This window comes from Myxine glutinosa, chromosome 12, assembly GCF_964187855.1.
Source record: "Myxine glutinosa chromosome 12, kmMyxGlut1.1, whole genome shotgun sequence".
Lineage (NCBI taxonomy): Eukaryota > Metazoa > Chordata > Myxini > Myxiniformes > Myxinidae > Myxine > Myxine glutinosa.
This window is the reverse complement of record NC_136272.1, coordinates 69,136,731-69,164,714: the sequence shown is the minus strand read 5'-3', so window position 1 is coordinate 69,164,714 and position 27,984 is coordinate 69,136,731. Positions and strand designations below refer to the sequence as shown.

The following is a 27,984-nucleotide window of genomic DNA, read 5'->3' as shown; positions in this document are numbered from 1 at the left end:
ATTTGCGATTCATTCGCTTTCCTGCGCGTTTGTGCACGCGATGGCGATTTCTTTACCAAACTCCGGAAGCCGTTCGCTTTGGACCAAACCATTGCATGTAAATAGAGGGGGGGGATTGTCACCGTACTCGCAAGCCGTTCGCTTTGGACCAAACCATTTCATGTAAATAGAGGGGGGGGATATAATTTTAGATATAGATATAGTACGGGCAATGCCCTAGTATAAACAACAATGAAAAAAATTCATTTCTGATGTTGAGTACTTAAATTCCGACTTAGCTTCCATTTACCGGGATGAAATAAAATACACCGCCTACATGCAGATGATCGGCCACCGATGGGACCGGGTTATCTCATTACAGTTTGTATTGTCGTGTAATTTCTTGCTCGGAATGTCAGAGAGAGGGAGAAAATGTTTCTGCCCAGGCATATTGGAGTCCCGGTTGGAGTTTCATTATCATTTTGTGAGTTGTGATTGGGCATGTCAAGCGTTCTCGTAGCTCGCGCGCGTACACGTATGACCGTTCGATATTCATGATAGCTCAATAGTTGCCGGGTCCTGCTGCTGCGCACATGTGCATGTTACTTTTTTTTAAATAGTTCCGTTAAGCGGGCAATAATGACGCAGCGTTGCGTGCCTCAACTCAAATCGGAATGTACAATTTTTTGTTCAACCCGTTGATAGCCGTTCGGTGGACGGATCGAATATACCGACCCCTTATTCCAGAAATTGAAACTAATAACGCTAAATAACGCCTTTCATCGAATGTTCACGTGTTTTAACAATTGTCGACTGATAAGGCACCCAAGTTATCCGAGCCCATGCTTTGATCAACCCGACTGCGTTACCTGAATTCCTGGGAAGCCCCACCAGGACGACGGCAGACATTTTCAGAAGTTCCTGCCACACAACGAAATATTTTTTATTCATATTTACCTCAGCGCACGGAATCAACGGCATCAGAGCAGGTGGGCGCTGATTCGCTCAGAGCGATCACGTGATGACGCTATGACGCTATGAAAAAAAAAATCGCTCGCTTTGCCAAGAGGCTCGCCCTCCCCCCCCCCCCCCCCCCGTTCCCCTCCCCTCCCCCACCCGGCAATGCCGGGTACTTCTGCTAGTAAATTATAAAGCAGGCGGTGTAGTGATCACCCCCCTCCCCTCCTTATTTTGACTCTGTGACTAAAGTAAACGTAATCAACTTATCAGGCCTAAAGTGGAGATAAGATAACCAAAATACTTTCACATTCAAACCGTCAAACCAAACCCCGAGGGATTCTTACAATTTATAGATTTAGCGTTGCAATTAAACATAAACGTTCATCAAAAACTCATTTCATAAAACTACATCATGTATTGTACTTGTATTAATACATTGTGTGTAGAATAATCCGTTATAAACGTGTTTTTAATCTAAATAAACATCGTTGCTCCATTCACGGGGCCTCGAGCGAATCCCTCGATATTAATGTGCAAAAGACCATAGCAACCACAATCCGTAACTCATCTCCAAGGACGCACACGTGACCGTAGCGGGGCGAGGCGGAGTGATACAGCGGAAGGATTCAACGGTTTAAATAAAGTCGTGATGCGGGGGATTTTCATTGGGACCTTTATCCTGATTCCATTACCTCCGCCACCAAAGGTCTCGATGGAGATTATGTTTTCACTCCTGTCTGTTTGTCCATTTGTTTGTGAACACAATATCTCAAAAAGTTGTGGACGGATTCGGACGAAATTTTGTGGAGATGCAGCGTGTGTGACAAGGACGACATGATTAGATGTTGATGAAGATCCGGATTCGGAATTCGGATTCGTTTGCAGTGCATTGTTTGTTGACAAGGGGAAAATCCTGGAACAGTGAGTTTACTTTATCTATCATCGTTTGTGTCAGTTCAGCTGCACTTGCGAAAAATGATGCTTGTGCAGAAGCAGAGTAATGAAAGCAAGGCTCAATAAATGCCTCTATTATGGAAAATATCTGCAAGAAGTTGGAATTTTAACCGGGATTTTTTTACCGAGAAATTGCGTCAGTCAATTTATCTCGGGACCGTCCCGAGACCGTCTCGAAAGCCGAAACCGCCGGGATTTCGTCCTGGTCTCCGATCGGTTGACAGCCCTACATACAATAAGAAAGTCCTTATTTAATCAAAAGGTCACTCAGTAGCTATGACAATCGCATCCTTTTTCAATCTGCAAACTCATCTTTTCCCTCATAAGTCAAAAATCATACTGCAATCCCACAAAAGATCTTTACTGAGAAGCAGAGAGCCAGAGAGAGCTAGCCTACATGGATTTTATACTTTAGACTAACCCCTATCAAACACTAACAAGCTATAAGTTTTTTTTATTTGATTCAGTGTTTAACCATCGTTCTTTTGAAAGATTTTACTGAACGCTGACAATTTCATAAAACGATCTATTAGATAAATAGAAAGAAAGTGCAGTGGGCCCATCCGCCATCGGCCAGTGCGAAGCAAATCATCCACCTTCCATTGTCCAACAGGAACTCTTTTGCCCAAACTCTGCAAAATAATTACCAAGTATTTTCCATTTACTTATCAATACAATGTTTATCTTGGACTTTGTACTGAGTCGATTACTTGCTAATTACTCCAGGCAGCTGGTCAGACATGGTGTTATTCAGCTGTTAGTTTGTATTATTTAATTATTTACCAAGAAGACAATATCTTTTGCTTCAATTTGCTTATATAACTCAATAAGACATACTCGATCTAACATTACCTTATTTTCAAAAACCCTATTTTTAATAATATTACCCTCAGTCATAAAAATGATTTTGTCATGACAATACGTGATCTACCATTGCCTCCACTAAGAATTTTTACTTTTCTCGAGCAACGAATTTTGTCAGTGTCAGAGATAACTTGCCAACTGTAGGAAATCCCAGATTCTGCATGGAATGCATGGAATGCAGAACGAATTTGGTCAGTGTCGGAGATAACTTGCCAACTGTAGGAAATCCCAGATTCTGCATGGAAACCACAAAAACACTTGCACACTAGGAAAGCAGGTTGTGGCTCATAAAAATTACTTGCTTCATAAATTTACACTTCCCCAATCACTCCTCTGGTCCTGTATCCAGGACCACAAGATAGAAGTGTTCAATTTAGTCATCTCAGTCACAGGTTGACCCTGTTTTGAGGAACAATCATTCAGAATTTTAACCCTGGTTTCACAAATAATTCCTGTTCTTTTTTTTTCCCCTTCGGTCCTCAGGTTAAATTTTTCCAAATTCACCTGAGGATCCCTGTCCAATGGTTCTCCACGGATATACCTTCCTGTAGCCTGTGCAGATTTTTTTGAACAGGTGAATAAAGGTCTCCAACGTAGGCCATTTGCTTAGCCCATCGTCTGGCAGTTTCCCTTATTTGCGATAGCAGTGTGTCCAATTGTTCTTTCGGCTTTCATGTCAGGAACCATCTAAATAGTGAGGGGAAGTATGAGAGTGTAACATTAAATGGAATCAATACAGATCAATCATGCACATCTCTCGGAAAGTCTCATTGCGACTTGGAGGTTTGGGAGATGTAGTTGCGAAGAATTTAGCAGTGAAGCATTTAGTGACTAGTGCCGGTATGCATTTGATAAGGCACAACACAATATAGAAGCACCCCAGCCTTCACAGGTACTGACTAGCCAAGATGTGATTCCCCATGTGTCTTTAAAGTAATTATGCAATTTTGCCCCTTCGTTCTTGATTTTTTTCGTCAAATCAGTAATACGTTCAGAGTTGTCTGGAATATAGGTACAGCATGCTGAGCCAATGATGGCACAAGTTCCGCCTTTTTCAGCAAGCAACAAGTCTAAAACCATTCTATTTTACATAACAACGGTCCTCATTGCTACCATTTCAGCATTCACTTCCACTTCAACTTCAGCAGTTTCATTGGCAAGCCGTTCTATCGTAGATGCCAATCTTATCAACTCCTGTCATAATCTAATTGTCCCATACTGGGGAATAAGTAGCGAGCCAGCCCAATCTCCTATTGAGACGGCTCTACGTCCTCTTACATTTAACCACCCCAGAGCCTGTTTTCCCACACACTGGATCAAGCAAATCATTTTTAAAACATAGAATTAACACATTATAACTGACAATGTAATCAATATCCCGATTATGTCCAACCTTATAACAATTTACATTGGTTCACAAGTTCCCCTAGAACATTTGAAAGATTATATTTCATTATATTTGCACAATCATGTGGTCCTCTCACCAGAAGGTGAGAAGGAAATCACTCTTACTGTAATTTTTAAATAATTCGTCTTCTTTCATATCAACCTTACTTTCATATTTTACTTCCAAAATGTCTCGTGTAATTCACAGGTGCTCAACCAAGCATCAGCAAAATCTTTTTTGCAAATCAAATCAAAGCAAGAATCCAAAATTAACCATTTATGTATTCTTATCATAATTATCACAGATCTCCTTCATATCAATCTTCCAACAAAAATAAAAAAAATGTCTGAAACACATAATTATATGATTCACATTACTTTCAGCACATAATTCCTTGAAATCATCATTACCTCTCCTTTTTTTCCTTTATTTTATAACAAATAAACCCAAAAAAAATAATAATAATACAATAGGCCTCAATTTTCCCATCCTTAACAATTTTCTTTCACATTATTTTCGTTATCTCACATTCATTATTTTACAAATCTGTTGCCAAGATCTGTATTTTCCTCCTCTCCTTTTTATTAATATCAACCATTTTCTCTCGCCATGGAATAGTCCGTTATTCATATAAATAATCGTAAGAGTTCTGTAAAACATCTTCATTTTTAAAACTTAGCCAATTATTTTAAACTACATGTTTCCCCCCCCCCAAAAAATAACAAGTCACATTCTTTGTATATTGTCAACATTGTTCATTGTTTAAGTATCATCCAGGACTAAATTTTTATAAACCATCAACTTGTAGATGCATTTATTTGTATCCCATTAACCCAAGAACTCTCAATTGCTTGGTTTTTAGTAATGCCATATATCCATATTTCTTTTCAAAATGTTCCTAACATACACATTAATCCCATTAGACCTCAAATAACCTACAATCCGAAAAATAAATTTGTGACATTTCAACAATGATTACAATATCATTGTACTTCTCATCCGTAACAGTTCATTCAAAGGACAGATAGTAGCTATGGAACAGGTGCATGAATATGTAACAGGTGCATGCCCCCAGGGCACCGTTTCCTTCCCTTTTCATCCACCTTATAAAATATCAGCACCATTCATTAAAAATACTATAAATATCACATAATTCCACTCTTCCTTCAGTGAGGCCAGTTTTCCATCTGGTTCAAGATTCACATTTCATCTATCTATAATTCCAGTAATCTCTGTATGTGTGTCTGTGTGTTTGTCTGTGTGTTTGTCTGTGACCGCTGTTTCTCGACAACCACGGGTCCGATATACTTGAAACTTGCCAGGTATATTGCTGGGGACCCGAGGATGTGCCTTTTCAAGGTTTGAAATTAATCGGAGAAGTAGTTACCGAGCTATGGCGATTTAGCCGTTCGCCGTTCGCTTTGGCTTTGCGAATGGACCAAACCATTTCATGTAAATAGAGGGGGGGGGGGGGGGGTTCTACCGTACTCGCAAGCCGTTCGCTTTGGCTTTGCGAATGGACCAAACCATTTCATGTAAATAGAAGGGGGGGGTTCTGTGGTCGTTACTGCCACGTGGTTTCAAAGTTTTTTTTTGTTGTTGTTGTTTGCACGCATGTTTTTTTGCACGCACGTACGGGCAAGCACGTACGGGCGTGCCCGTACGTGCGGGCACGCCCTAGTTCCATTAATTGGAGCATTAATTCCATTAATTTATCATGACTTGTGATAAACATTGATCATTTGAACACAAATTGAACAAATTTAATCAAACAAAACACTTCCATTAACTTGACATTCTTTTCACAGCACAAAGTTCACTTGAACATCCTTTTACTTTTATTATTTTTACAAGACAAATAACCTAGTTTTATCATCAAATTTTACAATTTTCATATTTCCACTTTAACTAGTGAATACAAATGACACCGGTATGTGGATGTCCCAAGTTATCAAAATGTATGGTGTTGGTGCACGTAACATCACGATTTTATTTTATTTTAAACTACGTAACAGCACGTCCAATAGTTCATACATTTTGTATTTTTCCTCCCTTTGAAAGATTTACCATTACATCTCGTTTATATCCTTAATTATAACACAATATCATAACATATCTATTGTAATAAAACGTACAGTACACTAATACTGTAAGGTCCAGGCCATCACTAGATCGTAATTTTAACCATGCTTCTTCACTGCTAGTGAAGAAGTTCACTGCTCGTCCTGCCAGTTCCAAACCTTCCCTTCACTTCACTGCTTTTAACCATTTTAACCATGCTATTTTAACGCAAATATTTTCCATTCACAAAATAAAATGAATTTTATGACTTTTCTCTTTATTCAAAAGTTTACAAAATGTCCCAAATCTGTATATTATTTTATACTGTGGTTACATTAAACCATATACATTAAACTGTGGTTACATTAAACATGTATGTTCATATCTTAATCCAATCAGAAAATTGTCAATTTACCCCGACTATATGTCTGTACCCACATATGTCTGTATATTTTTACAAAATCCAACTTCCATTAAACTGAAAAATGCTTTGCTGACCCATGCAAGATCCCTTACAAATTTTGAAAACTTCCCAAAGACATAACTTCCATTTCCTTTGAAATTTGTGACCACAAACCTTTCGTACTTACACAACATCAAAATAATACGTAGTCTTTATCAATTTTGCCAATTTTCTGTGCTATTATTTTCCCATATCAGGGTAGGTGTCATTTTTTAAAGTCTGCTCATCAATATTCACCTATTAATTTTCAGAACTACACACAATGTTAACATTTAGACCAACGTTTTTGTCCCACAATATATTATTCAGTGTTTTCCCATCTGGTCTATCATTATTAACATTTCCAGCTCCCTTTTACCTTCCTCGGTCAATTCTCCCCAAAATTTTACCCCAAGATTAATAGCAGATATTTTCACATGCCAGATAACAACAACAACAACATGCATTTTAAGGCCATTTTCCCTGCTAGAGCGGGGGTTAGCCTTGCGGTCCCCATGACAATGTTCTCCATTTTGCCCTATTTTCTGCATCTCTCCTTGTTAACCCCCTTGCCCACATTTCTTCTTCCACCATCTTTAGTCAAGTCTTTCTCGGTCTTCCCCGTCCGTCCTCTACTTCCATCTACATTCATTTCCATCACTCTTCTCAACCAGTCACTTTCATCCTTCCTCCACACATGACCAAACCATCTCAACCTGTTCCTCTTCACAGCGTCAATCACAGGCTCTATTCCCATCATCTTTCACAATTCATCATTTGTTTTCTCTCTCAGCGATACTCTGCACATCCACCGAACCATTCGCATTTCCACCCTTTCCAGCCTTCGTTGCACACACACACACCCTCACACATGCAGCATACACCTTTCCTTTCAGCTTCATCCTTTGACTTCCATGTGAGAGTCATGTTATCATTAAATTTCATGCGACTTTCATAGCGTTCCCATTAACTGGTAAATCAATTGATCCGAAAATTGTCTTTCAGTTCTATTCCCCATGATGCCCCCCGAAACACATGTGTTCGTCCAATACAGGGTATTTTAATTTTCCAGAATTTCCAATTCAAATTTATTCTCTTGCTTCCTATGAAATCTTTTGTGAGAATTTTATGGAAAGTCACTTCTTTTTCCCAAATTTACTGTAAGTTCTCCAACGATCATGTCCGACCTTGAACATTCCACGAATCCTGCAACAAATTTTCTCATACACACTCAAATTAGATCCATTTCACATATCTGTTCATGAAATTTCATAAATGATCACACAAGTAATTATCACATTGTAATGACCTCTGAACATTCCTAAACCAATAAGCTAGCCTGGCGATGCTAAATACCCCACACTTTTGTATCATCAAACCAATGAATGACTCAATTTTTTTTAATGACTGTACATCCAAACCTCGATATTTTGAGTTTCGTAACTTTAATACCTCAAATTTTCCATTCCTTCCCTCCCTGATCCTTAGATGTAGGGATGGGTTCTTTTTAGGATCATGTTGCATCGAGCATTATTTTCCCAAACAGTGTGAACATTAAACTACACCATTACCTCTGACATCCCACAATTAACATTAGCTTTTCCATGATGTCGTGATATGACCTTATAATCCCATAAAACTCTTTGTTGCTTTAACATCCAATTGAAAATTCTCATTTAATAGCAATTCTATTAATTCCTACCATAATTGAAATAAACAACGTCAGAACGTCAACAAAGATATGCAACATCTTGGTTGGTCAACGTCTTTACACTCATTTTGCTTGTCTGTCTACTTTTGTTTTCCTAGTAACACCTACCAATGATTTAATAACACTTTCCACAGTTAGATTCTCAAAATTTTCCAATAATCGTCAATTATTCATCTTCATCCGTTTTTCAACAAAACTACATGTGGAAAAAACATGGAGATTTCATCAGTACTATTTTCCTTAAAAAAAACAATTTTTGTTTTTGTTCTGTGCCTTATAAGTGACTGGTTGGTGATTTTGGAGACTGGTTGAAGAAACTGTGACTGGTTGGAGAAAGATTAATATTATAAAGTCCCATTAGATACGAGTGAAATCATGTGATCCACATTTCTTATTTCCTTCAATTTCTCCAAGAGTAAGTGTAGCTATAATAATAATAATTCATTAATTTTGTATAGCGCTTTTCATGAAGCCCAAAGGTGCTTTGACAGAGTGCAAAACATAATGCATAACAAAACATGAAAACAACAATTGCAAAAAGACAAGAATCAATAGGGAAATATTTAAAGCAAAAGGAGGGAGAAGGAGAAGTGATAGTCAGGGGTTAAATGCTGTGGGTTGAATGTTGAATGCAGTGCTGAACAGGTGGGTCTTGAGTGATGTTTTGAACGTGGTGAGTGAGGAGGAGTCTCTGATGGTGTGAGGTAGTGAGTTCCAGAGGGTGGGAGCAGCGATGGAGAAGGCCCTGTCCCCCCAGGATCTGAATTTGGTCCGGATGGGGGGGGGGGTTTAGGAGGTTGGTACCAGCAGAGCGGAGGTTGCGGGTGGGAGTGTGTCTGGAGAGGAGGTCAGCCAGGTAGGATGGGGCCAGGTTATGGAGGGCTTTGTAGGTCAAGAGGAGGATTTTGTACTGGATTCTCTGGGAGATGGGGAGCCAGTGAAGCTTGTAAAGGACGGGGGTGATGTGGTCACGGGTCCGGGAATGGGTGAGTAGACGGGCAGCGGAGTTCTGAATGTATTGGAGTTTATTGGTGATTGTTGAGGGTGAACCATAGAGGAGGCTATTGCAGTAGTCCAGACGGGAGGTGATGAAGGCGTGGATGAGGGTTTCTGCAGCCGTGGAGGAAAGGGATGAGCGGAGACGGGCGATGTTTTTCAAGTGAAAGAAGGCTGTCTTTGTGATCTGTTTAGTGTATTTGTCGAAGGAGAGGGTTTGGTCAAAGATGACGCCAAGATTCCGGATGAGAGGGGAGGTGGATACTGGGATACCGTCGATGTTGAGGGCAACGTTATGGGTGGATTTTGTGAGTGTTTTTGGGCCAATGATGATTATTTCAGATTTATCACAGTTAAGTTTGAGGAAGTTGATTTGAAGCCAGGATTTTATTTCAGAGATGCAGTTTGTCAGGATAGAGTGGGTGTCGGTGGAGACGGACTTGGTGGAGATGAAAAGCTGGATGTCATCGGCGAAGCAGTGGAATTGGAGACCATGATGGCGGATTAAGTGACCGAGGGGGGACAGGTAAAGGATGAAGAGGAGGGGGCCAAGAACTGAACCTTGGGGGACACCTTGGGGGAGGGGAGCAGTGGGGGATTTGCAGTTATTGATGGAGATGAACTGGCGTCTGTCAGAGAGGTATGATTTAATCCAAGAGAGGGCAGTCCCGGTAACGTTAAAGGTGGATTCAAGTCGGGTGAGGAGGATGGTGTGATCGATGGTGTCAAAGGCAGCGCTGAGGTCGAGGAGGACGAGAATGTTGAGGTTGCCAGCGTCAGAGGAGAGGAGAAGGTCGTTGGTGATTTTGAGGAGAGCAGTTTCAGTACTGTGGTTGGAGTGGAATCTGGATTGGAATGTTTCATACAGGTTATTGGCAGAGAGGTGATGTTTGAGTTGAGTGGCTACAGCGCGTTCCAAAACTTTCGACAGAAAGGGTAGGTTGGAGATGGGTCTGAAGTTGTTTAGGGTGTCAGGGTTTAGACCAGGTTTTTTTTAGAATGGGGGTAACAGCAGCAATTTTGAGGGATGGTGGGACGATACCTGTAGACGGGGAGGAGTTTATTGTTGCAATGATAAGTGGAGAGAGAGAGCAGGGAGGGAGGCCTTGACAAAGCTGGAGTGGATGGGGTCAAGAGTGCAGGTGGCAGTTTTCATTCCTATGAGGAGTTCAGAGAGGTCAGTATGGGAGACCGGGGAGAATTGAGGCAGGATAAGGGGGGGGGGGGGCAGGTGGTTGGAGGGGGAGCGGGTGCGGCGGTGGTCAAGCTGTTGTAGATGTTGTCAATTTTGCGTTGGAAGAAAGAAAGGAAGGAGATGCAGTTGTCTACTGTGAATGACTGGGTGGTGGTGTCCAGGGGGCGGAGGAGTTTGTTTATTGTCGAGAAGAGTGGTTTTGAGTTTCCGGAGCCAGAGTGGATAATTTGAGAGTAGTAGGCGGAGCGGGCGTGGGAGAGGGCATCTTTGTAGTGTTGTAGGTGGTCCTTGTAGGCTTGGGAGTGAACTGTGAGACCTGTTTTATTGCGGAGTCTTTCAAGTTGGCGAGCACGAGTTTTCATCAGGCGGAGTTCAGGGGTAAACCAGGGAGCAGAATGGGTGAAAGAAACTGTTTTGGTTTTTACAGGCGCAAGCTGGTCATGGCAGGAGGAGAGAGTGTGGTTGTAGTAGTCAGTGAGGTCGGAAGGGGTGTGGAGGTCAATGAAGGGAGAAGTGGACATTTTTTCAGAGGGTGGATGAGAATGAGGTAGGTGAAAGAGCGTTTAGCTTACGGAAGTTGATAGTGCGATAATGTCTTGGTGTTGGGGTGGGGGTGGGGATGTTGATGGTCATAGTGATGGCTAAGTGGTCAGAGAGGGTGAGGTCGGAGCCAGAGAGATGGTGCAAAATTAATCCAGTGGAGCAGACAAGGTCCAAAATGTGACCACGGATATGCGAAGGAAAGTCGACATGTTGAGTGAGGTTAAAGCAGGTGAGTAAATCAGTGAAGTCAGTGGTTATTGTGGAGTCAGTGGAGTCCATGTGGATATTGAAATCACCAAGGAGGAGGATTGAGGGGGAGAGGGAACATAGCTGGGTCAGAAAGTAGGAGAAGTCAGACAGGAATAATGGGTGTGGTTTGGGAGGGCGGTAGACGACAGCCATGACTGACTGCGTGCGACCAGAGAGTTTAAAAGCCAGGTGTTCAAAGGATGAGGCGATGGGGATGAGGCTGGTTCTGATGTCTTGACGGTGGATAACGGCAATTCCACCACCTCGGCCCTCCGAGTGTGGTTTATTGACGTAGGAATATCCATTGGTTGTGGTGAGGTTGAGCGTGTAGTCGTCCAGTGGTTGTTGCCAGGTTTCGGTGAGACAGAGAAAGTCCAGTTTGTTATCCAGGATGTAGTCGTTGAGGATGAGGCATTTGTTGTTGAGGGACTGGGTGTTGAACAGGGTGAGCTTGATGTTGTTTTGAACAGCAGGGATGAATTCAGGTGATTTAGCCAGGGTTCGCAGGCAGGAGGTGCGATTTTGTGCGTTGCCGTGACTAGGTGCGCTGGGACGATGAGTGGGAGTGCGCTGAGCCGACCAGAGGACGGGGATGGAGTGACCTGATTGTACATATACAAACTTACGACCGGAGCCACGGTGAATGTACCTGGGTCGTCGGAGGAGTCCATTTGATTTGATGGCAGAGATGCATGATGGGGTGGAGCGGGTATTGAGCAGAAGGAGCCTTGCGGCGGAGTACCGCAGAGCCATGCCAGGCAGGAGCGGAGAGGCGAGCACGAGGCCAAGGTTGAGGAGGTGAAACAATGGTCCCAACGCATGGGAGCAGGCCCAAGGAAACGAAGGAGACGAAGGAGCCAGGTAGGTGAAGCCAGGAGCAGAGTCGGGACCAAGCAGAGGGCAGACAGGAGCAAAGAGACGATCACGAGGCCAAGGTTGATCACGGCAAAGCGGGAAATGCAGCGGCAATCAACCGCCGCCGCTACAAATCAAGATCACGGCGGGAAAACCGCCGCCACACCGCTGCGAAGGACACAACCCACGAGAGCGTGCCCGAGGAAACAGCAAGCAGGCGAAGGAGCCGGGTAGGCGAAGCAGGGAGCAGAGCCGGGACTATGCGGAGGGCAGACTCAATGGCCAAAAAATCCACACGACCACCAAAAAAGCAAGCCACAGACAGTGGCCCAGTCGAAGAAGCGGCGAGCATGTGACGCCTGCGTCCTTTTCAGACCGGCTATGAAGAGCTATGAAGTCTTGAAGGTGTAAAAATTTGACTTTGAAATTTAAATCAACAAGCATTCTGAGATGTGCCTAAACTATCAACAACTATTCTGCCATATTTTGCCTAAATTATGTCCGTAAGTCTTCAGATATATTTTTCTAGGTAAGCAATCCAGCCATAAATATTATTTGGAAGTCATTTGCTGTCAAAACACAATTTCTCTGCTGTCAAAGGTTAAAGTTTGGCCCTCGGTGACTCGTCAGCTAATTGTCACTTTTTCTTGACAAAAAACAAATATCTTTTATATTTATCCCATTAAAATCCCATTAAAATCCCATGTCTTGTCACCCTTTGCATGTTGAAAGATTATTTATTTTAGCAATTTATTCCATAACTCAATTTTACCTTACATCCTTACATCCTTACATCCTCACCAAAAGGTTGAATCGCACACCCACTTTTGTCCACAAATTTTTTAGAAGTGAAACAAAATTTGTCTGTACTTTGTCTCAGAATCCACAGCACCGACGTCGCAACCTCCCATCTGTCTACACCTTGTCACAACCCCAATTCATTCTTCAAGTCACAACCCAGAGTGACTTGAGAACTATACCCAGAGTTCTCACTCTGGGGCCAATTTAAATAATTATATATATATATATATATATATATATATATATATATATATATATATATATATATACACACACACATTTCATTATTTTACCATTTAACTTGTTCAAAGAATGTTAATTTCTCAAAATCGAATCAAACCAGACTTCTCGCCATTCAATATCTATTGTAAGCGTGCTACATCAATAAGTATCAGTTTTTCTATGAGCCTCGACCAGAGGGTGGTTGTTATTCACAAACCCTTGTCGCGAGACATTGTGAGACAACATCATTGTCGCGAGACGACATCATTGGTTCATGAAATGCACACCGCTTCAATCCATCAACCTGGTCATTATGATTTTGGGATTTAAAAAAAAAAAAAACGCCATAATAATCTTTAACTGTATTAATTTGTTCAACACTGTCCGACATTTTGCACACAGGACAGGCAAAATTAGAAGTTACTTGCATTCTCAAATCCACGATCGTGCTGGAAATATCGTGTGTGACATTGGGTGGTTTGCCATTGCCTTTCCACAAAGCGCTTAATTATTGTCTTTCATTAAACGTGAAGCATGTCTCAAAAGCTTAGTGATGGACATGGACAAAATTTGGTAGACAGATTTTGGTGCTCAACAAAGATAATCGGAACAGCCCTTAAATTAACACCAAGCAGATCAATTTTTATATTTTGAAGCTTAATGGCAGACAAATCTTTCATATCTAAATGTTTTATTTTTTCCAAAATTCATTATATATATATATATACTTTTCACCTTTCAATAAAAATATATGTACCAACCAAATCTGTTTTCCTGAGCCTGGACCTGCATTGTTGAATCCACCTGTTCCTTCAAGGCACATAAAACGTGCAGGAATTTACAAGAACAACATCGTATCTCTCCCATTTCACAAATTATGTACGCAATTTTTAGCCTGTTCATTAAATTTCCACCATTTGTCATGCAATAATCCTAGATATCCATATTGAACAAAAGGTCCCCATGCAAATCACACAGAAAAGGCTTGCATCTTTAACATTGATCATGAATCGGAACATCTCTGAATCGTCACTCAGGATGTCTGCCAGATCAAAATACTCGCCCATTTCTGTGAGTGATATCACTCATTTGCATCCTTTTGTCATAAATACATTCATTCATATGAAGGTCAGCTTCAACCACCATTCGAGTGAATGTTAGTTGTCAGCCTGTCTGTAAAACACCAACAAAGCATTTTACATTCACACCCAAGGTACAAGCAGCCTAATTTTAACAGGTGCACCTGTCTACTTGACCAAATGTCACGCACACCTGCAAACACAATATTTTCACCCATATCTCTGACACACCATTGCAAAACACACTCTGCCACACACCAAAACTCACTCTTGATACTTCAAGACATGCACACAATCGCTTGAGCTCATGACAAAATACAGGGCACTCTTGATACTTCAAGACATGCACACAACAACGAACAACTGTTCACCACTGCTTAAGTGAGTGAAGACAGTTGGAACCACCGCTACAATGCGGACACCCGTGTTTAACCTGTCAAAATCTATTTTTTTTGACAACACAAACAACATTATCACTACTTCTTCTGCAGCATGAGTAAGTGACTGTTTAACCGCCACTACAAAATGCGGACATCCGTGTTTAACCTGTCAAATCTAGTGGCAACAAACCACTTTGACAAAACACTCCTGAGGGTATTTCATGCGATCAACCATCCGGTATACCCATCAACCAAATAACCAACCAACTCACACACCAAATCACACACCACACTGCAAATTTATGCAAGAACAGACAGACAGATGATACAAATAGTTAACACAATACACCACCCCGTGACCATAATACTCGGGAATCAAAATCTGTAATCAGTTCGTTAGATACGTTACCAAGCGACCAAGAGGAAGGGGAAAGTGTCTGGTCTCCGTTTTCCAGGTCGTCTCAGAGTTAGCAAAAGTGTCACGGTCGCCATTTTGTTAGGGATAGTTTCCTACAGTAGTATGTAATAGATGAACCAAAAATTCAATGTCAGAAGAGTCACAAATTTTAATTCCCGAGGAGGACAACACTTTCTGTCTACAAGGAAATACACAGCAAGAAACAATAACCTTTATCAAACCATATCACAATTCACAAATTACATTGCAAGATTCACAGAAGGTCCCAAGTGAAATCCTGGTACAGTAGGGATGCACAAAGAAATGTCATACCAAACACCAGCATGCATATAATACAGTTAACATACAGTGTAAACATACAGAATCGACCAGCCAAGTAAAACATCCTAAGTACAGCATTACAAACCTAGTGAAAATCCTAAAGTACAACAACCCAACATCTAACAATTCCAGTGCTAATTCTGCTAACTGGACATCAGTTCTGTTTCGTATACAATTTCACGTGGGAGGAGCAAGTGGAGGGGGGAGGAGCGAAGAGAGGGGAGGAGAGCAGTAGGATTGGTTGGGCAAAGTTTGGGTGGGAGGGAGCAAGGATCGGGGGATACAATGTGATTGGTCGAGTGAAATCTTGAGATGAGGGTACTCCTCGCTGAGAACAGATCTGCATTTTCAAATTCTTTAATGAGAAGAATGTGTTGGTCCAGACTCTGCGGCGCTGAGACTATCAATCATAACGTTGCGTTAATGTTATTATAACTTTGCAGCAACGTTTTATAATGCCATTGCAGGGACATTAACTTATGGTTTAATATTTAGACATCAATAAAACCAGGCATTCAATAAGAAAGTCCTTATTTAATCTAAAGGTCACTCAGTCGCTATGACAATCACATCCTTTTTCAATCTGCAAACTCATCTTTTCCCTCATAGGTCAAAATCATACTGCAATCCCACAAAATATCTTCACTGAGAAGCAGAGAGCCAGAGAGAGCTAGCCTACATGGATTTTATATTGATTGATGCTGTGAAGAGGAACAGGTTGAGATGGTTTGGTCATGTGTTGAGGAGGGATGAAAGTGACTGGTTGAGAGGAGTGATGGAAATGAATGTAGAAGGAAGTAGAGGACGGGGAAGACCGAGAAAGACTTGGCTAAAGATGGTGGAAGAAGAAATGCGGGCAAGGGGGTTAACAAGGAGAGATGCAGAAAATAGGGCAAAATGGAGAAGATTGGCATGGGGCGGGCGTGCGTGCGTAAGCGAAGGACCGCATTCAAATTTGGTGTGGGTGTGCAACCCACGTCAAAATACAAGATGGCCGCCGCCATGTATGTCTGAACCTTGTGAGCGAAATATCTTGAAAAATAAGCAAAGTACCAACTTCTAATCTGGTGTGTGGGTGGGTGTACCTAGGCACAAGCAAGAAGGCTGTTTAAAATTGTGTCGCCACGTCAAAATCCAAGATGGCCACCACCATATATATGTCTGAACCTTGTGAGCGAAATATCTTGGAAAATAATCATAGTACCAACTTCTAATCTGGTGTGTGGGTGTATCTAGGCACAAGCAAGAACGCTGTTTAAAATTGGGTCGCCACGTCAAAATCTAAGATGGCCGCCGCCATGTATGTCTGAACGTTGAGATTAATATCTTGAAAAATAAGCGAAATACCAACTTCTAATCTGGTGTGTGGGTGTATCTAGGCACAAGCAAGAACGCTGTTTAAAATTGGGTCGCCACGTCAAAATCTAAGATGGCCGCCGCTATGTATGTCTGAACATTGAGATGAATATCTTGAAAAATAAGCGAAGTACCAACTTCGAATTTGGTGTGTGGGTGTATCTCGGCATAAGGAAGAACGCTATTGAAAATTGGGTCGCCACGTCCAAATCCAAGATTGCCGCCACCATATATATGTCTGAACCTTGTGAGCAAAATATCTCGAAAAATAAGCGAAGTACCAACTTCTAATCTGGTGTGTGGCTGTATCTAGGCACAAGGAAGAACGCTGTTTAAAATTGGGTCGCCACGTCAAAATCCAAGATGGCCGCCGCCATGTAGGTCTGAACCTTGTGAGATGAATATCTTGAAAAATAAGCGAAGTACCAACGTCTATTTTGGTGTGTAGGTGTATCTCGGCATAAGGAAGAACGCTATTGAAAATTGGGTCGCCACGTCAAAATCCAAGATGGCCACCACCATATATATGTCTGAACCTTGTGAGCGAAATATCTTGAAAAATAAGAGAAGTACCAACTTCTAACCTGGTGTGTGGGTGTATCTAGGCACAAGCAAGAAGGCTGTTTAAAATTGGGTCGCCACGTCAAAATCCAAGATGGCCGCCGCCATGTCTGTCTGAACATTGTGAGATGAATATCTTGAAAAATAAGCAAAGTACTAACTTCTAATTTGGTGTGTGGGTGTATCTTGGCATAAGGAAGAACGCTATTGTAAATTGGGTCGCCACGTCAAAATCCAAGATGGCCGCCACCATATGTATGTCTGAACTTTGAGTGAAATATCTTGAAAAATAAGCAAAGTACCAACTTCTAATCTGGTGTTTGGGTGTATCTAGGCACAAGGAAGAAGGCTATTGAAAATTGGGTCGCCACGTCAAAATCCAAGATGGCCGCCGCCATGTATGTCTGAACCTTGTGAGCGAAATATCATATCATAGCATGTTTTCTGCATCTTCCACTTTGTCAACTCACATCACTTCACCGACGGGGGACCTAGGCGTAACGCTTGTATTGATTGATGCTGTGAAGAGGAACAGGTTGAGATGGTTCGGTCATGTGTTGAGGAAGGATGAAAGTGACTGGTTGAGAAGAGTGATGGAAATGAATGTAGAAGGAAGTAGAGGACGGGGAAGACCGAGAAAGACTTGGCTAAAGATGGTGGAAGAAGAAATGCGGGCAAGGGGGTTAACAAGGAGAGATGCAGAAAATAGGGCAAAATGGAGAAGATTGTCATGGGGACCGCAAGGCTAACCCCCGCTCTAGTAGGGAAAATGGCCTTTAAAATGCATGTTGTTGTATCAAACACGAACAAGCTATAAGTTTTTTTTATTTGATTCAGTCTTTAACCATCGTTCTTTTGAAAGATTTTACTGAGAACGCTGACAATTTCATAAAACTATCTATTAGATAAATAGAAAGAAAGTGCAGTGGGCCCATCCCCATCGGCCAGTGCGAAGCAAATCATCCACGTTCCATTGTCCAACGGGAACTCTTTTGACCAAACTCTGCAAAATTATTACCAAGTATTTTGCATTTACTTATCAATACAATGTTTATCTTGGACTTTGTACTGAGTCTATTATTTGCTAATTACTCCCGGCAGCTGGTCAGACATGGTGTTATTCAGCTGCTAGTTTGTATTATTTAATTATTTACCAAGAAGACAATATCTTTTGCTTCAATTTGCTTGTATAACTCAATAAGACATACTCGATCTAACATTACCTTATGTCCAAAAACCCTATTTCTAATAATATTACCCTCAGTCATAAAAATGATTTTGTCATGACAATATGTGATCTACCATTGCCTCCACAAAGAATTTTTACTTTTCTCGAGCAATGAATTTGGTCAGTGTCGGAGATAACTTGCCAACTGTAGGAAATCCCAGATTCTGCATGGAAACCACAAAAACACTTGCACACTAGGAAAGCAGGATGTGGCTCATATAAATTACTTGCTTCATAAATTTACACTTCCACAAAAGACATGTTCCACTTCTTTGACCAGTCTTTGATTTTGTCCAGGTCTGCAAATAGTGAGGAGGCTGCAGACTGTTGATCTGAGGGATGAGGAATTGAGCGGCAGAGAGTGGAGTCATCAGCAAAGAGATGTAGAGGATTTTACAGAGAGTCGGAGAGATCATTGATGAAGACCAGAAATAGCACAGGGCCCAGAACACTACCTTGGGGAACTCCAGCCAGAACAGGAAGGGGAGATGAGAGAAATCCATTCAGGGCCACCCGTTGCCTATGACCAGAGAGGACGTCCGCAAGCCATGAGTGGAGATTTCCATGGATACCATAGGAGGAGAGTTTGGTGAGCAGAGCTGGGTGCCAGACCGTATCGAAGGCACGTGATATGTCAAGGAATACAACTCTGATTTCCTGTTTGGCATTGAGGACCTCCATCTATTGTTGAGACAGCAGAAGCAACATATCCAGAGTAGAATGGCCTGGTCTGAATCCAAATTGATAATCAGAGATCAAGCCATTGGAGAAGAGGAAGGATTTGATATCCGAAGCTTTGAAACTTTGCTGCTAATTCGGAGCAGGCTGATTGGTCTGTAGTTGCAAGGATCTGGTTTTGCACCTTTTTGTGTAAAGCGGTAATGTTTGCTGATTTCCAAGATGCTGGCAGATGACCTTGAGCAAAAGAGAGGGTGAAAAGAACAGAGAGGGTGAGATAGAGCGGAATAGCAGGATTTTGTGACCCGTGGGCTGATGCCGTCTGGTCCAGTTGCAGAATCAGAGTCAAGGTTTGACAAAAACTTATTCACCTTGTCAGGAGAGAAGGACACAGAGTCCAGTAGCAGTTGGGTTAGACTGGGTAAGGTGGGAACAGAGAGAGATGGGTTTTTGGATGCTAGATTTTGAGGCAAACACAGAGTTGAGGCATTCGGCTTTGTCATGTGCGGTGACAACTGTGGAGCCATTTGAGGTAAGGGAGGGATGGAGGGGGAACAAACACCAGAAACCGATTTGACCAGACGCCGCCAGGATTTGGAGGAAGGAGACAGGTTTGAGAGTTCAATCTTGAGTGTGGAGGGATAGTGCTTTCTGGCACTCTTGAGGGTAGACACACACTTGTTCCGAGCTTGGTGGAAGGAACTGAGATTGCCTTCCAAGAGGCAAAGGCAAGTTGTTTCAGGGCAACTGCCTCACCACAAGATTCAATGTACCATGGATGGGAGGAAGGGTAAGACAACTGAAGACGGGATGGGATAAATCTGTGCATGAGAGAGAGCAGTTTGCTTTGGAAGAATTCCCAGGAAGAATTGATGTCAGAGGCAGTAGAGATGGGAGACCAGAACAGATGATTGATGGCTGCTTGCAGACCGTGCCAGTCAGCCTGAGTGAAATGCCAGACTCGTCGGCGCTGAGGAGGCTCTCTGAGAATGGCCCGAGAGATGTCCACTTTAACAAGCACATGATCAGAAGAACCGATTGGAGCAGAAGAAGAGCAGCAGACATTTGCAGGGAAGTTTGTCATAACCAAGTATCGAAGAGAAGATACTCCATTGACTGAGATCCGGGTCGGGAAATTGACAGATTGTGTCAGTCCCAATGAGTTGCAGAAGTCCTTTGCTGAGGTGCCATGGCTGGTGAGAGAGGAACTCACACCCAGCCAGCTGGCATGATGACAGTTGAAGTCGCCACATATCAGGAAGAGAGAGTTTGGATGAGTTGATAGAAGTTGGTCCATGTTGTCCGACAGCGAAATGTAAATGGAGTCATCACTGTTTGGAGGACGGTACAGAACACATGTGAACAAAAGGTGGGAGCGGAGAGGAAGCCGTAGTCAGAGGTACTCCTGGGGGTGGGGTGCAGAGAGGGCAGTGTAAGGAGAGTGAGGAAGAGAGTTTTTGATAAAGATAGCCACCCCACCACCAGGACGAGGCTCAGGTCTATCATACCGGAGGAGGGAGTAACCAGGAAGAGATATTAAGGAATCAGAGACATCTTGAAGGAGGAAAGTTTCTGTTAAGCAGATCAAGTCTGGATTGCAGAAGCAACCTGAATGGAGAGATCAATCAGGTTTGATCGAAGGCCCCAGATGTTTGAGGTCCATACCGTTAATGAGGAGAGAGGGGGAGCATCGGGTGCAGGACAGGGGAGGGGAGGGGTAGGGTCAGATGAAGGATGAGAGGGGGAGGTAGGGAGAGCAGTTGATAGTGTGTTAGAGATTACAGAATAGTTACAAGAAAGGGAAGGATGAGGAGGACGAAAGGTTTGATGGTGATGGGATGAGGCACAGTGAGGGGTTGTTTGAGGGGGGGGGGGGCAGAGGAAAGTAGAAGGTTGGGGGAGGTGGAGGTATGAGATAGAAGGTAGACAAAGTGGTGAGGAGGCAGATTTGAGGAGGCGGAGGGGGGAGAATTGGAGAGGGATGGTAGGGGGGGAGATTTGAAGGGGAGGGGTTGGGGAGGAGTTTTGAATGGGAGGGGCGAGGAGGGAGTGTCGGAGGGGAGGGGCGAGGGGGGAGTTTAGGAGGGGAGGGGCAAGGGGGGATTTTCAGAGGGGAGGGGCAAGGGGGGATTTTCGGAGGGGAGGGGCAAGGGGGGAGTTTAGGAGGGGAGGGGCAAGGGGGGAGATTTGGAGGGGAGGGGCAAGGGGCGAGTTCATAAAGTGGATGATTAATGAGACGAACATTTATAACAAATTGGGTTTATTGTGATTTTCAAGTTAGCGATCCGTTTAAGAACGATGGAGGAGGGGTGGAATGAATGTAAATTTAGAGCATGTGGTGAGGAAGAATTGTAAGAGATTGAATATGTTTTTGAAGTGGAATGAGTTGAAGAGGAAATTGAAAAAAGCCTTTTAAATAGGAAGAAAAACACCGTGTTGTAATATGCCACTGAATAAAACACTGCAGGGGAAAGTTTAAACATATTTAAACAGAACCGTGAAGAACAGTCTTGTATTCACAAAAATACCAATGGGGAGAGGGCCTAGAGGGACAACCACGAGTCACATTGGGGGAGGGGGGCGGGGTGGGGGGGGGGTGGTTAAAACGTTAGACAAAGAGTAGATGTTCGGGGGGAAGTTTGGGGGAGAAGGGAAAAATCTAAGAACCAAGCAAAAACAGTGAAGGAAGGAACAAACTTTGATGGGGGAAGCCTCGGGCTACAAGGCCGCACACGCACGGCAAGCAGAAACGATTAATTTATGAAAGATTAACTCCGAGAAACTTCCTAGGGACACACTATAGGTACACACACCGAAAGATAAATACAGTTTCGACAAAATACAATTGTAAAAATTACTTAACTTCGAGAACGTGGAGAACGTGTACAGCTTCTAAAATCCGTGCCTTTGCCGGCAAGATCTCGTGAGATCGCAAAGATGTGCTTTGGATGATGAGATGTGATTTTTCCCATTTTGTTGTGTTACAGCCTCAATTTAAAATTGATTAAATTGAGATTTTTGTCATTGATATGCACATAATACACCGTAATGTCAAAGTGGATTTTTTTCTTCAAATAATTTTACAAAATAATAAAAAATGAAAAACTGAAATGTCTTGTCAGAGTATTCAACCTCTTTGCTAATACACTCCAAATTGAGCTCAGGTGCATCAAATTTCCTTTGATCATCCTTGAGATGTCTCCAACTTGATTGGAGTCCACCTGTGGCCAATTCAATCAATTGGACATAATTTAGAAAGAAACACACCTTTCTATGTAAGGTCCCACAGTTGACGGTGCATGTCAGAGCAAAAACTCTTCCATAAAGTTCAAGGAACTGTTCCGTAGAACTCCGAAATATAATTATGAGGAGGCAAAGATCTGAGGAAGGGTATAAAACAATTTCTAGAGTGTTGAAAGTTCCCAAGAGCACAGTGAGCTCCATCATTAGGAAATGGAAAGAATATGGAACTACCCAGACTCTTCCTAGAGCTGGCCGTCCGACCAAAGTAAGCAACCGGGCAAGAAGGACCTTGGTCTGGGAGGTGACCAAGAACCCAATGATCATTCTGACAGAACTAGTGTTCCTTGGCTGAGATGGGAGAACCTGCCGGAAGGACAACAGTCTCTGCAGCACTTCATAAATCTAGGCTTTATGGGAGAGTGGCCAGACAGAAGTCACTTCTGAGAAAAGGACACGATAGCAAGACTAGAGTTTGCAAAAAAAGGTACGTGAAAGATGGAGAGCACGAGGCAAAATATTGTGTGGTCTGATGAGAATTGAACTATTTGGCCTGGATGGAAAGTGCTGCGTCTGGCAGAAACCGAGCACAGCTCATCACCCATCTAACGCCATCCCTACCGTTAAGCATGATGGTGGCAGCATAATGCTTTGGGGATGCTTTTCGGTGGAAGGGACTAGGAGACTGATGCAGACATACCAACAAAGACTAGAAGCTGTAATCGCTGCCAAATAATCTTCTACAAAGTATTGATTCGGGGTTGAATATTTATGTAAATTGGATATTTCTGTATTTCATTTTTAATGATTTTGTAAAAAAAAAAAAAAAAAAATCCACTTTGACATTATGGTGTTTTATGTGTAGATCAGTGACAGAAAAATATTGATTTTATCCATTTTAAATTCAGGTTATAACACAACAAAATGTGAAAAAAGTCAATGGGTGTGAATACTTTCTGAAGGCATTGTATAATGTATATGGAAAATATGGGAAAAGTAAATCTCTTTCAAGCACTCATCCCCTAGTCATGTATGTATATACAAGTGGGCTGCAGCTTGAGTTCAGTAATAGCCAGCATGACGGCAAGAGGAGGCCTTGGTGACTTCAAATGGGGTGTAATTGTCGGTGAGCATTGGGCAGGGGCTTCAATGACAAAGGCTGCAGAAATTGCTGACGTGTTATGAGGAAATGTCTCAAAGGTGATGTCAGCCTGGGAAAAAGAAGGAAATATGTCATCATTGAAGGGCAACAATGGGCATAAGCACATACTCAACAAGTGTGATGCATGGGCATTAGTCCTGATTGCAAGGAGAAACAGGAGAGCAATGGTGGAATAACGGTGTGCGTCGTTCATCGTGGATCGTGAGCATACTGTATCGTCGAAAACAATCAGAGGTGAACTTCCCCTGGCAGGATGCAATAGCCGGGTTGCTATGCACAAAATACTCATAACTCCTGGCAATGCCCGTATGCAGGTCCAGTGGTGCAAGTAGCATAGACAATGGATTGCTGAGCAGTGGAGGAATGTGATATGGTCTGATGAGTCATCCTTCATGTTTTTGACGAATGGACATGTACATGTGTGGCGACAGCCCAGGGAGCTCTATATCCCTAAGTGCGTGTTTCCAACAGTTAAAGGTTCTGACGGGTTCTATAATGGTGTGGGGCATATCTTTCTGTCATGGCTGGATCTACTCACTCCATCAGAAAGCAGGGTGGATGCAGTGCACTACGTTACCGTCCTGAGTGATCATCTGTATCCCATGATGCAGCATTTCTTCCCTTCAAGAAGGGGTGTCTTTCAGGACAACAATGCTCCAGTCCACAGAACACATATTGTCACTGGGTGTTTTGAGTTGGACAAGGATGAAGTTTCCCATCTTCTAGGACCCTCCCAATCCTTGGAACTCAATCCCATAGAGCATTTGTGGGACTGTCTGGAGAGGCACCTAAGGCAGCAGTTTCTGCCTCCATCAAACCGATGTGAATTGGAAGGCTTCTTTGTGTCAGAATGGTGCTGCATTCTTGCGGAGCAGTTGCAGACCCTTGTTGACTCGATAGCAGGTCGTATCCACGCCATATTTGATGCATGTGGTGGCCCAACAGCCTACTAAGTGACAATCTGTTGGTGTTTCCAATAATTTGGCCACTACCTATAGTTTGATCACACTTTCAAATTTGCTTTTAATCATTGTTTCCTTTTTTCTTTTTTTCTTTTTTAGAATGTGAATGGGATCAAATATCATGCAAAGAATGGACACCGTACGCAGGTGCGTATCCGAAAACCCTACAAATGCCGTTGCGGAAAGAGCTACAAGACATCTCAGGGACTGAGACAACACACGGTTAACTTCCACCCTCCCGTCTCTGCTGAGCTCATCAAGAAAATGCAGCAGTAGCGCCACTGAAGTGTCCGGTTTGTGTGGGGCCTATACACTCAGGGTTGTGCTGTCCACCTGGATGAAATTGTCGATCCTCGTGCGAAAACATTCTCGCACTATTCCCTCAAACTATACAATCTCATGAATGCATGGTTTTGTTTTTGTTTGAAAAGTGGACCGTTGCATTTTGTGGTCAGATTGAAGTTTCCCTTGTATTTTTTTTTTTTGTTGTTTTGTCGTTCACATACTACAGTCACGTGAAAAAGTAAGTACACCCCATGTAAAGTTTTGACTTTTTCAACATATTTCAACATACAGCTATTTGATCTTCATTTCAACAGTATTGATAGATAAAGGTGATATAATATAACAAATATCATGAAACATTTACATTTTGTAGTCCATTGTATAATTTAAATAAACATAAATGCATCTTTTGCATGTGGAAAAAGTAAGTACACCCTTGGGTCTAATAGGTGGTATTGCCCCCTTTGGCAGAAACAACCTCAAGTAGGCATTTCCTATAACTGTCTACCAGTCTCTGACATCTCTGAAGGAAGTAGAGGATGGGGAAGACCAAGAAAGACTTGGCTAAAGATGGTGGAAGAAGAAATGCGGGCAAGGGGGTTAACAAGGAGAGATGCAGAAAATAGGGCAAAATGGAGAAGATTGTCATGGGGACTGCAAGGCTAACCCCCGCTCTAGTAGGGAAAATGGCCTTTAAAATGCATGTTGTGTTTGTAGTCTCTGACATCGACTGGGAGAAATTTTTTGCCCACTGCTCCATGCAGAATTCTTTCAGCTTTGCGATGTTTGAGGGGTTTCTTGCATGCACAGCTTGTTTCAAATCCCCCACAACATCTCGATGGGATTTAGATCCGGGCTTTGACTTGGCCATTCCAGAACCCTCCATTTCTTTCTTTTCAGCCATTCCTTGGTGGATTTACTGGTATGTTTAGGGTCATTGTCATGTTGCAAGGTCCACCTTCGGTTGAGCTTCAACTCTCCGACAGATGGCCTCACATTATCCTCAAGCACCCTCTGGTACAATGAAGAATTCATCGTGGATTCTATGATGGTGAGCTGCCCAGGCCCTGATGCAGCAAAGCTGCCCCAAACCATAATATTTCCACCACCATGCTTTACAGTTGGTATCATGTTCTTGTGGTCAAATGCTGTCTTTGGTTTTCGCCAAACATGTCTTCTGGTACTGTGGCCAAATAGCTCTACCTTTGACTCATCTGTCCAGAGTACATTGTTCCAGAAGTGCTGGTCTTTGCCTAGGTGTTCACTGGCAAACTTTAGTCTTGCCCTGATGTTCTTTCTGGACAGCAAAGGTTTCCTCCTGGCACACCTCCCATGTAGATCCAATTTGTGCAGCCTCTTTGTAATGGTAGACTCGTGCACTTTGACATCAACAGTGGCAAGAGCTACCTGTAGGTCCCGTGATGACATTCTGGGGTTCTTTGAGACTTCTTTCAGCATCTTGCGGTCTGCTCTCGGACTGAACTTGCTGGGGCGGCCTGGCCTGAACAAGTTGGCAGTTGTTTGGAATCCTCTCCACCTGTAGATGATCTTCCGGACAGTCGAATGATTGATTTCAAATTGTTTGGAGATCTTTTTGAATCCCTTCCCAGACTCGTAGGCATCTATAACCTTCTTTCTGAAGGCCTCAGAGAGCTCTTTTGATCTGGACATGGTGACGCCACACACTTCAACAACAAAGAGCAAACCAAACTAAATGTGTGAGGTTTAAATATGACAGGTTACTCCAAGATCCTCTCCAACGATGTTCTAATCATTTGCACCTGAGCTGGTGCACCTGATTCTAATTTTAGGTATTTGAAGTAGTGATAAATGTAGGGGTGTACTTACTTTTTCCACATGAGAAATTTGCATTTATGTTTATTTAAATTATACAATGGACTACAAAATGTAAATGTTTCATGATATTTGTTATATTATATCACCTTTATCTATTAATGTCGTTGAAATGAAGATCAAATAGCTGTATGTTGAAATATGTTGAAAAAGTCAAAACTTTACATGGGGTGTACTTACTTTTTCACGTGACTGTATATATAAGCTATACGTGAGATTTCAAATTGGGGGAGTGGAGGGAGGTGGGGGAGGGCGGATTGGAGATGGGTTTAAATCCCTACAAGGACGGTCAACACATTACTTGGCGTACTCATTTGATTGCTGATGAGTAGTCTTTCTTATTCATTAGTCGCTTGTTTTTACGAGGTCAAAATTAATCATCCTGTGCTTATGACTTTAAGCTGCAGGTAAAAATCTCCTTCGCGGAGCACTCTTCCTTTGCCACATGACACCGGTACAGCTGCTCCCGCTTAGATTCCTCTTGGAGGGTCTCTCACCTGCTGTCTGCACTCGGCCCTCTTTGCCCTCCCGTTTGCTAATACCGCTCCCTGGCTTTCTGGTGCATTCTCACCTCGGATTCAGATATTTGGCTATGAAACGGTGCAGGAAGTCCTGGATGCATTGTGAGGTACCGCCGGAAGCAAACGCGTCAAAGATTGCAGAAGAGACAGACACCGTGATTCCAGTGAAGTGACGTTCTGTTTGTGAACTACTCTGACATTCTTAAACACTTGAAACGTTCATATTACGATAAAAAAATAGTACTTTTTGCACTTTTTTGTTTTTTACGTTTTTCCGGTTTTGCATTTATAGGAATTCATTTAGAATGATGGAGAAATACATTGTTTTTGTATATCCTTTTCTTTTCTTTATTTGTTTTTAGTCTATCTCAAGGACAGATTGTGTGTGTATAAGAGCCATGAACTACAATGTAAAGTTAATACTGACGACATACTGACAGCTTTAATGAAGTCTTTGTTTGAAGTTGGGATGATTCTTTGAGACGTCACAAAGCCGACATGGACTGCGAGGGAGGAGAGGGGGGGACACTTTAATGGAACTGGTACAATATTTGAACATAGAAGTGAAAAATCGGTATTAGCTCAAAGTTTTTATTTTTGGTGCATTGTCTTTATTAACTTGTTGCTGCAATGGGGGATCAAAACCAAAACGGCATTTCATAAATCTGTTTATAAAAGTCTTAACGTCCATATTAACACATTAATGAGGATGCTGGTTAC

The 27,984-nt window shown here is 42.4% G+C and overlaps 1 protein-coding gene across 2 annotated transcripts in view; it reads left to right on the top strand.

Moving 5' to 3' along the window:
- Positions 1-25,979, top strand: part of JAZF1 (JAZF zinc finger 1) — a 53,376-nt gene extending 27,397 nt beyond the window's left edge. Inside the window, exon 5 of one of the 2 annotated variants that reach the window (XM_068131869.2) lies at positions 24,704-25,979. In XM_068131869.2, the coding sequence (XP_067987970.1) occupies positions 24,704-24,880 (177 nt within the window). In that variant the 3' untranslated portion in view covers positions 24,881-25,979. Of the gene's footprint in view, positions 1-3,240; positions 3,350-24,703 lie in introns of those variants that run through there. The other variant, XM_068131870.2, reaches the window with a different exon arrangement.
- Positions 25,980-27,984: the final 2,005 nt, after the last annotated feature.